Source organism: Neodiprion fabricii, chromosome 5, assembly GCF_021155785.1.
Source record: "Neodiprion fabricii isolate iyNeoFabr1 chromosome 5, iyNeoFabr1.1, whole genome shotgun sequence".
In the NCBI taxonomy this organism is placed as follows: Eukaryota; Metazoa; Arthropoda; class Insecta; order Hymenoptera; family Diprionidae; genus Neodiprion; species Neodiprion fabricii.
The window spans coordinates 22,296,786-22,307,656 of record NC_060243.1 but is presented as its reverse complement, the minus strand read 5'-3'; the positions used below and the strand labels follow the sequence as shown (position 1 = coordinate 22,307,656).

Genomic DNA, 10,871 nt, shown 5'->3' with positions numbered 1-10,871 from the left:
ACACTGTGAGGCAACGAGAATGTTAATTGTGGGTAAATTCCCATGGGATGCCACATTTCCATTCCTTGCTAACAATAGAGCATATCACATGGAGACAGGCAGATTCGAGTCGATCTTATCTCGTTTCCTCACCAGTAATATACAATACATACCTGTTCAAAAAACGGAAATATGCCTTGAGAAAAATTTAAAAAACTCCAATATGTATATACTATACATACAGGAAATCTTGCAACATAAAGTGTTGTGGAAATTCGCGGAGGTGTCGGTACGTACATATATATGTACATAGATACATATACATTCAATCATAAACTGCGATATACTGAAATATTATCTGTATTCATCATTGTATTATTGTTATAAATGGTGCTGTTCCATTATGCAAACACATGTTATATGCATTATGTATATCTACAATTATAACTTGAAAATAGAAAGAAGTATTCTAATTGGATATTTTTTCTCAATATCTTTTGAAGACGTAAAAAATAATTGAAACAAGGCGTGTCCCACTTCATACCACGTGTATATACTAATGGACCCTTGAGGTATTTTTATACAAGTATTTTCTCGGCCAGGATTCAGATTTTTGCATATTATTTCTGTATATCGTACATATTACATCTACACCGTATATTACGAAAAGGCTAATTGCATATGTATCGCTTTTCGATTCGTGTGTAGAAGAAATAACAGATATTCACATTTTTAGCTAAAAGATTATAAATATGGTAAGAAAAATATTACAAAATGTCTTCTTGGTATTATTTCTTGTACATACGAGTTTGTTACTCCACACGCTTACGAGGAGCCATAATCAGGGTGGCAATAAATGACCGGGTGATATTAAATTCCTGGACTTTTCTAGATTAAGAAAGTTCTCCAATGATTCCTGGTTTTTCCGGCCTGTTACGGCCCATTGCTTCAATGGCAGGGGGGACTTATTAGAAATAATAGTTTTCATACAATGCAGATTCTAGAATTACTCATAGAAAATCAGATCGAGTATAAGGGAGAACAATGAAGCTGAAGATGAGGATAAAGTTTATTCACCGTTTCTATATTTTTTTTCTTCCCTTCATAACTGTTGTTCCCTCTTTTTCTATATCTTTTTTACGAACAGCAGCACTGTACTTAGTGACCAGATTCATACAAATTTTGTAGATGATAAGCATTTTTACAATTCGGCATCACCTAAAATTGTCGCTGCACATGTCACACTCATCTCCCTAAGTCTTGTCAGCTTGCCGCAAAAAACTTTCACCACTAGAGCTATTCTCACCGTCACTGTCACTGTAGCTGTCATTAGAAGCCGATCCACTGCTCAGATTCTGGCAGTGTGCGATACATCAGAGTCCCGACTGAGGCTGCTGATGGTGAATATTCCAAGGAACATCGGCAATTGCAGGGGGCAGACTCGGATCATGCATGGACCTCGGCGCTCTCATTATCTCGTCAGCAGGAGGACAGTGTGGCCGTGGCCCAGGTTCAGGGGTATAAGTGAACGTCAGTCCCGTCGCATAAATAATCCCATCATTCCTGACTAGCGAAACTGGGACTTGTGTGGGCTGCCTAACCCAGAGCCATTCCCCCCTGAACAAAGAAATGTCTGGAACAACGCACAGCATGCTCTCTTGACACCTATACATCGTCTCGGCCTCAACATCGCCAAACCACACTTGTAAATTTGGTGTAAAATTATCCCCGGTTAGTTCGAGCATCGCTACGTCGCCACCACCATTCAAGTGCAGGCTGTGAACCAGGGGGACTGGAGTTACGGGAGAACGGACAGGCCCCATTCCCTCGAAAAACTGATACTCTGCTTTGTCTGTACTTATGATGGTCCAGCAGGCGCCATCATTGATCATCTCCTTGTTGGCTTCTTTGGGGCACGGCGTTGCCTGAAACTGTATTATTCTCTCCTGGGACAGACAGAGGTACATGTGATCCGTGTCTTTCATATAGAAGGCGCACTTGTGCAACTGGGAAACTGGGTCATCTGCTTCTAAACTTGCCATCTGCTTGTCTACCTTCCTGATTATCAGACGTGGCAAGGCCATGCCTGTTACCGAGCAAACCAGCTTTACTGTACTTCCGTAGTGAACATACCCATCTCGAACCTGCAAATCTCACAATATACCATGATAGATCTTGCATGACATTGTGTATGGTGTAAAATTAATCTCACAGGATAGAAGATAGCATACCTGAAACTCTTCGGACTCGCTTTCATTATCATCGAGCAGATGTATAGTGAAGGCACCCCACTGGGTTGAGCTGGCGTGAAAATTGCCGTTCTCGACATGGAGGTATCTGGTGCTGACAGTCTGGGACCTGAGGCGATTAAACAGGGCGACTCTGGTGCCACTGGCAATGCATAGATCGGCATTCTTGAGGGATTGCTTCTTCTTTGAAGGCTTCGATATCACCTTTATCCTCTTGCTGTGAAATACACCTATGTCATGTCCGCTACCATAAAACATCTTAACCGACAGCATAAAATGTTTTCGCTTGTCAGAGTCTGATATGTACAAAGTCTTAGCAGCGCAATACTGCTTCCCGTTGTTGAGGTCCAGCTGCTGCATGTCCTGGTCTGAGTTGCCAATCCCGATGAAGGCGCATAGCTGTGCCGACTGTTCGGACTCCCCCTCGCGTAGCATTTGTTCTTGGCGCATCCTCCACCCATCCCCAAAGAGGTATATGCATGGTGGAGGACAGAAAAACCGCTTCTCATTGCCATACGACTTCTGTGCCACCTTGGCATGCAGGATCACTATCACCATGTCACTTCGATCGCGGAGGTAGCGCTCCATCGCTTCACGCGTCAGCCGCTGGTCTGTATCAGATCTGTACACTCCGGAGGAGGCAAATCTAGGATAGGATGACGACACAGCTGACGGAGATGGAGGGGACTGCATGCCGTGCGCCATTGCAGGCAGCCCAAACTGATGCGGCATATTTACACTCGTTACTATCTAGGCAGGAAACCAATTTCTGAGCACCACTTTTTAGAGCACCAGTTACATCTTTGCACGTGTGGATATGATCCCTACCACTTGCCCGCAGGTCAGCTCTTCATCTGGAAAACATTACGTGTTACAGATAAAGATACAGCTGCTTATTCTTTATTTTTCTGATTTTTTTTGTACGATTTAAACCTACATAATCTCACGTTTTAAAAACGTACTATGTTAAAAGGCAAAACGCGCGTATCACACGCGGTAGCAACCATCGCTCGGCGATACCCAGCTGATATCAAACCCGGCGAATGAAAGCATCTGAATTAAATCACAGAAATTACATGCGTGCAGATAAACGAATTTTCACGCGCGACGGTTAATTGTTGTCAAACAATCCGAGACACTGCCAGCTTTTCTCGCTTTAGCCTAGATGGAGCGGGTTTAGCTACGTTTGCTCTACTGGCCCTAACGAGCACGCTGTCGGTAATGACAACGCAATATTTTTAATTATTTCTACTCTCAAGCGTACTTGCAAATTTAATGTTCAATTTAACATTTATCATCCAAACATCGCAAAGTAGTAAAGAAACAGGATTGCTCGGAAAAAACATGCTTTCACTTGTACCAAATATACACGTGAATGCATATATCACTCCGCACGTATTCTATACCTATGCATTTACGTATTTACGAGCGTACTCATATACGAGACGTTTGTTTACAAATATATTGTACCGAATTACGGCGAGGTTACGATAGGTTGCATTGCAGACAGGGTGAAAACGTACGGGTAACAAACAGGCCTACCTCATTTCCCACTGCTGCGAACGGCTTTATCCATGTCCAGCCGTGGTTCGTCAGTTCTTTCGATTTGGTAACTACGAGGGTGAGAAATGTTTTCGGTAGAGACGCCCGTTTCGGCATCCATACCTCGTTTCGTTAGCTATTACTATTTCGGAAGCATTGTGGCGGTCCCGAGAATAACTGACTGCAATACACTGTACACAACTGTAGCCTACCTGCCTGCCTGTCTTTTCCTAACAATTAATCCATTCAAAAAACACCTGTTCACTTTACGAATTTTCCGACAGTTCTGCCAACGCTCGCGCAAACTCACCGCACCATCCGACGTCGATTGGCCCTACGAGCGTATCTATGAGCTATGCATGTATCACATACGTATGTACTACACAACATGCGTCGCCGGTTCTACGGTGAAGAAAACTGCTACGAGACACTCCGACCCGAAGAACTTTTGACAGAGAACAATTACTCACAAGGGGACGGCGAGTGTTGCGCTGAACGGCAATTAAAAACGGAGTTCGCGAGACTCGCCGCCGTCACCCCGCGGCAGCGACGATAGATTTTATTAGTTAAAAGTGGTCCAAGCCGTGTGTAACATTTTATCACATGTATGCTACATACATACGGACGTGTGTATGCCTGGACAATGATGGTTCAATGTCAGAGTCTGGGATGGAACTAAACAATCCCCCGCGACGGCGTAGAGTTATTATTCCATCGTAAGTGGCTGAAGTTTCTATTGTTTTACTGTTCTACAATGCCCCGGTCTGGCCTGGGCACTCGTCTCCCACTCTACTCCGACCCCGCCGGCCCCACTTCCCAGCTACAACGCCTGGAATTGCTGCCGCAAAAGGATGTTGGGGTTACCCTCGAGGGCGTGGGAAAAACCTGCTGTGGGAAAGAGTGGGTGGGTGGCCTCAACTCCCTCACTCACTCCACTCCGGTCCGCTCCATTCCACTTCTAGCTGCGTGGTTATGATGACCACGATTCACGCACACGCGTGTCGATGTACATCCGTATGTACAGTATTTACCGTGTGACGTGTGTATGCATACAACGCGCTCCATCTTGCTCGCTTGATGCTACCATGTAAGATATAACACGCTGTTCGACTCGGGTAAACCTGACTATGAATTCGTTGACAAATCGTAATACATAAAACGATAATTATGCCACATACTTCCATTATACATATGAATACTTAGTAGTTATGATACATACAAAGTTGCCTATACTGTATACCTGTAACATGCGATGCTTGCGTGAAGGCCTGCATTTGTCGGATAATCGCTTCATCGTTTCTTCCGAATGGTCTGTATGTATCCTCCCCAGCTTTTGAATATGTACCGGGTGATATGCATTCATTTATAAAGACATCGGATTCAATCTTTAGTTTCCTTCCATTCAATGCCTCTACTTCTTTGCGCACCGCGTCGTGGCGACATAGACTACTGGGGTGGTATGTTCGCACATGAGCTACATTTTTTTAACCGCGAATAATTTTACGTAGTACGCAGAGCGACGATCAGCAAAGATGCGTCTCGTCCCTGTCGTTTCGGTGAGTAACGTCAATCGTGAATAACGACCATAACATCCGTGTCAGTTCCATCAGTAATTGAGGTTATGTTATACTAAAACCGCGAAAGCAATAACTTACAACTGATGTAAATGTTTCCGACAAGTGTTATATGAGATTTGTTTCCTCAGAATTAATGATATATAATTATTCACCATGGGCGTTCATGGTCTGTGGCGACTGCTGGATGCTGCTGGAAAACCAGTGGCTTTAGAAACACTGGAGGGAAAAGTCCTCGCCGTCGGTATCCTTTCAATACCCATTATCAACCAAACTCGATCATTGGTTACCTCAATGGCAATGATACTCATATACCCACGTCTGCATTCTACATTTATCTTAACTTAAACCTTCAGATGTTTCCATTTGGTTGCATCAAGTGATGCAAGGATATCAGGATGGGCACGGAAGTCCTCTGCCCAATGCTCATCTTCTTGGGTTATTCAATCGAATATGTAAATTACTGTATTATAAGATCAAACCTGTGTTTGTATTTGATGGCGGCGTACCTCTGCTCAAGAAGAACACGATTGTAAGTTTCGTCAGGAATAGATGGTGCAGATTTTCATGTTTGTTGAGTAAATATAGCTACACATAAGACACCTTGTCTTCTACTTTTGGTATGGCAAAATTAAAGTTTCAAACTTCTATTTTGTATGTCCTAAAACGAATATAACATACAAGCATTCACATGCTATATCATATGCAGAATATAGTTTGTTATCTTGATTTTAATGCAAGTATGTAAAAATGCAATTAGGCTAAGCGTGGGAATAAGGTAGTGAGAGAACGGAGTTAATTATTCTATTGTCTTATCCCCCTGTCCAGGCTTCTCGCAGAAAGCAGAAATCTATGGCATCTAGTAAGGCGCAAAAAATGAAGAACGACTTGATAAATAATTTGCTTAAACGTACGGTAGTCAAGGGTGCCCTGGGTGCTGGAAGTGCTGAGAAACAGGAGGAAAAGGGGGAAACCAGTGAGAAAGTCGATCGATCCTCTGTACATTCGTCTCTGAATTTATTCAAGCTACCCGTCATTCCCAGTAGCAGCGAGTTTGTTTCGGAGGACGAAGATGATCCGGAGACAGAAACCGAATCATCTGTTCAACTTAGTCCGAGGAAACAAGCCAAATGGAAAGGAAACATCCACAGTGTTGATGTCAGCAGCACAGAGTTTAGGGCATTGCCACCGGATGTCCGTCACGACATACTAACCGATCTAAAGGCGTCGAGGAAGGAAAACTCTTGGGGATGTCTTCATGAAATGCCTGAGGTTTGCTTTGCTCTTGACTATATAAATGAAATATTTAAAGATAGGGATGATTTTAGAATGATTGAAAAATCTTTTCAGGATACTCATGATTTTTCAAACTACCAAATGAAGCGTTTGCTTAAGCGGAGAAATGTTCAGGAATGTTTAGAGGAAGCTGAGCGAGAGATGGGAGGCAAGACCATGACTTTGGAAGAATTGGATGTCCTTCTCACTGAACAGGGGATCGCTACAACTACAAAGATTGATAATGCGAGTCGCATTGCAGCTGACAACTTGACAAGATTTGTGTATATCAATGGTAAATATCTTACCCATATTTTTCTCATATTGAACAGTTGCTACTGTTGTTTGTGATTTTCAGGTGTGAATAAGGACGTTCTGACAGCCAAAAAACCTGACATTACCAAAGTCAGTTCACTGAGTTCAAACTCAGAGAGTAACGGGATTCCGTCAGAAGACGGTGATGTGGAGATAATTGAAAATTTGAAGGAATACGAGCTTGACGAAGACTGGGAGAGTGACTGGGAATCTAGCGATGAGCCAGAAGTCACAGTCATGAAATCGAAAAAATTAAAAAAGCTGATGAAATCCAGCGACGTCAATCCTGCGATGATGTATATGCTGGAACATAGCGGCCTGAGTCAAGAGGAAATTTTGTGTATCATTGAGCAGAGTAAAAACAAGTCTAAGAAGTCGTCGGGCCGCAATCGACCCCGAGATTCTAAGCGATGTTTGAAAGCTCTGGATTTCATCATTAAAACCGAACCCGCCGATAGCGAAGATGGAAAATCTCAGCCAGATACGGATAACGTGCCTGTGAGCACGAATTCTCGCAGCTACTCGCCAATCGATGTTCCCATTGAGTGTCCCGATTTTGCGGCTACAGAGTTTTCCGAATCCACGAACAACAAATGTCCTAAACCCGCTGCTCATCACGCAATCGAGAATGTGACGGTTAACGAAGAAGCAGTCACAACGTCAAGTTCCGAATCAGATGACTTTGTCGAGGTTACAGATGTCCCTGTACCAAATATCTCATATTCGGCAATGAAAGAAAACAAACCCGTGCTCGAAATAACAATTGTGCAAAATTTACAGTCCGAAGATGACATGTTTGCTAATGTTTTTGCTAACAATGCGAGCCTGGTTCAAGTTACACAGCCTCCAGTACATGAAATGCGGCGCGGTAGCGATCTCGCAGACCAGTGGCGTAGCCAAATTGAAGTACCGTCACCACAGCAATCAAAGGTGAACGAAAATGTACACGAAACACCACTAGAACTATCGGTTCAGACTACGAGTGAGGAGAACAGAGCAGCAGACGAATACATGGCAGCTGATTCAATCAGTTCGCCTCAAATCGATGAAAAAGCCGGAAACGTCGAGGCGTTGACTGTCAACAACAAAGCGAAAGATGATCAGCAGCCGGCACCAAGCGTTGTGGATGAGGATAAGAAGAAAGCTTTCCAGTTTCCTACCCGGAGGGAAGAACTCATTACTATGCAGGAGCAATTAGAGACCGAGGAGAAAGAGCTAAGCGGAACTCTCGGTCGCCTAGAGAGACAAGCGACTGATATTACGGATCAGATGCGTATGGAAGCTCAAGTGTGTTACTGATCTTCAGTATGATTAATCATCATCGTTTGTTTAACTCTGAACCCAAATTTTTATATCTAAAAATTCTTTGAAAATTATTGAAGGTAAAATATGTGAACGTTCTTCACTGCCACTCTATATTAGCCTAATTAAGTTCGTGTGTCTCAGGAGCTTCTACGTTTTTTCGGAATTCCTTACGTGATTGCGCCGATGGAAGCGGAAGCTCAGTGTGCTTACTTGGAAACGATCAACCTAACCGACGGCACGATAACAGACGATTCAGATATATGGTTGTTCGGCGGTCGTTGCGTGTACAAGAACTTTTTCAACCTGAACAAACACGTCATGCAATTCCGCTCCAGCGACATTCGCCACCATTTCAGTAAGTGCCGAATGACGGTGACTTTGTTTTTCGTCTCTGTACACGGTCACCAACCATTTCTTGTGTTTTCTCCACTTTACAGATCTCACCAGAGAGCAAATGGTGCAACTTGCGCTTCTAGTTGGCAGTGACTACACTGTAGGAGTGACGGGAATCGGTCCTGTCACAGGGCTCGAAATTCTCGCTGCTTTTCCGGCCGAAGGGGGCAACCTGTTGCGAGGCTTGACCAATTTCCGCTACTGGGTAAATTCCGGGAGGGCAGCAGGTCCCGGAAAAGCATCTCTACGTACGAAATTGAAGAATGTTCACGTCGAGAAAGGTGGGCGTTCGCTACATTAACTTTCAATCCTCAAGTCACGAACGCGTCGTTGCTTCTAATTTTCAGGTTTCCCCAGCGAAGCTGTTGTCCAGGCATATCTCGCCCCGACCGTCGACGAATCAAAAGAGGGATTCACATGGAACGAGCCGAACACGACGCTACTGGCCGATTTTACGAGAAATAAATTCGGATGGACGAAAACCAAGTTCGAAGTTATATTCAATCCAATAATGAAGCGACAGGCAGAGTCGAAGAAGCAGAAAGGGATCGACGACTACTTCCAGGTGAAGATTTCTAGAAAATGTATAGAAGGAACGCTTAGCAAACGAGTTCAGAAGGCGGTCGAGCGATTGGGAGGTGGAAGCGAACGCGAGGAGGAAACTGCCGACTTCGAGGTGCCGCAAAAACGCACTAGAAAAAGCAAACCAAAGTCTAGCGAGCCGAACCTTCTAAAACCTATAATCGAGGAAAAAGAGGAATCATCCGCCGTCGGCTTTGTTAAGATAATTCCTTCAACAGAAATGGCTACAAAGCTACCTATTGCCAAGCCAGAGTGCATACCACAACGGGAAAAGGACAAAGCAAACGCGTTGAAGAACAAGCTACGAGCTATCGAGGTTTTTCGAAAATCAAAAAAGGGCCCAGGATACGCAAAGCGATCCAAACGGACTGCCCGCAAAATCAAGAGTGAGGCCGAGCTCTCGGAGAGCAGCGACAGTTCATAGAGCCAAAGGTAAGATAATTTTGTTCCCAAAGCTCGGCCTCGACGAAGTCAGTTATACATATTGCATGTAATATTTATTGTGGCATGAAACATGAGTTGTTTGATTTCATCGCCACTGGCGGTGCCGGTAGATGTTTTTTTTAAGATGTACAGATTTTATTTTTACAACGTTTTGTACGGTATGATTGTCTTGTATTTTTCCACCGCAACTATGTGTATCGATGAATTTGTTTCGTTATTTAATTGAATAAAAGTGCGATTGAAGAGGTACCAGTATTTTCCTCATTCCATTTGAACTACTTATTCATAAACGGTTCCACTGCTTTAACATTATTAAATATCATACTACGATGAACGTGCGACCCGATAAGGTGGGTTTGCACCTACCGCGTCCCGGCTGAAGTGCATGCGTACTTCGGTAGAGTATTGTATCGTTTCAATCAAACCGTTCATATTCGCCGAATATAATTTCAGGAGATGTGACCAGTTACTATTTCAACATTCAGTACCATACAGTAATGCATACTATGCATATAATATATACGTGTATAATTTAAAAGAGTAATAATGTACATACATACAGTTATGCAGCGGCAGTAGTCAATCACTAATTGTAAGTACATACAGTGATCCAGTTAACAAATCCATTTTTGTGTATTAGGGTGCTTTTTTTTTGGACTATTTTTTTTTTCGGTCCCATCGTGAAATTTTGTTGGAAATACAACAAAAAAATTCCCTGAAAAATTGAGCCCTTAATATTAATATTAAGTGCTCGCCCAAGGCATGTAAAGATTTCCCGCTTAAAATACACGTAAACTTTAATTTTTTTCTTTAAAACATCTACAGTTCAGAGGCATTCTATGGTGTAGTCTAGGACGTCAGTAGGTTTTCTTCGGAATGAAATGCTCTACAAAAGTGCTCATTGCGGTGAAGTCGTAACTCACACCGGCGAAGTCGTACGGGCCACCCAAACCCAATTTTTTCATGAAATTCTTGTCTTTTTGCCCGTATCTCGTAAATAACAAGAGCTACAAAAAAAAATATTCAACAAATTTGTAGGAAATTTAATTTCCTACAAAAAAGTTCCAGAAAACCAAATTGCTAACATCGATATTTATTGAGATATTGGGCTTTTAAGATGAGGAAGTATGGAATTTTGATGAATTATTGAGTTAAATTGTCGAATTATTGATTGTCGAATATTTTTTTGTTTTGTAGCTCTTGTAATTGTAAT

At 42.9% G+C, this 10,871-nt stretch overlaps 2 protein-coding genes across 10 annotated transcripts; one reads left to right on the top strand and one right to left on the bottom strand.

Moving 5' to 3' along the window:
* Positions 1 to 333: 333 nt before the first annotated feature.
* LOC124182788 (suppressor of hairless protein) lies at positions 334 to 5,280 on the bottom strand. Of its 7 annotated transcripts, none has more exons than XM_046570493.1 (3): positions 5,011 to 5,280; positions 2,211 to 3,082; positions 334 to 2,123 (listed from the first exon to the last, which is right to left on the bottom strand). In XM_046570493.1, exons 2-3 carry the CDS (start codon positions 2,958 to 2,960, stop codon positions 1,353 to 1,355), a joined length of 1,521 nt encoding a protein of 506 aa, XP_046426449.1. In that variant the 5' UTR covers positions 2,961 to 3,082; positions 5,011 to 5,280; the 3' UTR covers positions 334 to 1,352. The 7 variants fall into 7 exon arrangements, with proteins under 7 accessions (XP_046426449.1, XP_046426447.1, XP_046426448.1 ...); XM_046570491.1 differs by lacking the exon at positions 5,011 to 5,280 and adding an exon at positions 4,393 to 4,517; XM_046570492.1 differs by lacking the exon at positions 5,011 to 5,280 and adding an exon at positions 4,389 to 4,504.
* On the top strand, positions 4,377 to 9,907 carry LOC124182787 (DNA excision repair protein ERCC-5 homolog). 3 transcript variants are annotated; one of them, XM_046570484.1, is made up of 10 exons: positions 4,757 to 4,857; positions 5,279 to 5,326; positions 5,476 to 5,588; positions 5,701 to 5,876; positions 6,173 to 6,616; positions 6,695 to 6,914; positions 6,978 to 8,221; positions 8,381 to 8,594; positions 8,677 to 8,913; positions 8,980 to 9,907. In XM_046570484.1, the coding sequence occupies exons 3-10, from the start codon at positions 5,501 to 5,503 to the stop codon at positions 9,636 to 9,638; spliced, it is 3,282 nt and encodes a 1,093-aa protein (XP_046426440.1). In that variant the 5' UTR covers positions 4,757 to 4,857; positions 5,279 to 5,326; positions 5,476 to 5,500; the 3' UTR covers positions 9,639 to 9,907. The 3 variants fall into 3 exon arrangements, with proteins under 3 accessions (XP_046426442.1, XP_046426441.1, XP_046426440.1); XM_046570486.1 differs by lacking the exons at positions 4,757 to 4,857; positions 5,279 to 5,326 and adding an exon at positions 4,377 to 4,486; XM_046570485.1 differs by lacking the exon at positions 5,279 to 5,326 and having other exon boundaries at positions 4,733 to 4,857.
* Positions 9,908 to 10,871: the final 964 nt, after the last annotated feature.

What these genes read in the sequence shown, in the direction of transcription:
- LOC124182787 (XM_046570486.1), top strand. Translation starts at nt 5,501, where the DNA reads ATGGGCGTTCATGGTCTGTGGCGACTGCTGGATGCTGCTGGAAAACCA. An exon ending in TGCTCAAGAAGAACACGATT is followed by an intron (nt 5,877 to 6,172) that starts GTAAGTTTCGTC and finishes CCCCCTGTCCAG; the next exon opens with GCTTCTCGCAGAAAGCAGAA. An exon ending in GTCTTCATGAAATGCCTGAG is followed by an intron (nt 6,617 to 6,694) that starts GTTTGCTTTGCT and finishes AAATCTTTTCAG; the next exon opens with GATACTCATGATTTTTCAAA.
- LOC124182788 (XM_046570493.1), bottom strand. Translation starts at nt 2,960, where the DNA reads ATGCCGCATCAGTTTGGGCTGCCTGCAATGGCGCACGGCATGCAGTCC. An exon ending in GCGAGTCCGAAGAGTTTCAG is followed by an intron (nt 2,124 to 2,210) that starts GTATGCTATCTT and finishes TGAGATTTGCAG; the next exon opens with GTTCGAGATGGGTATGTTCA.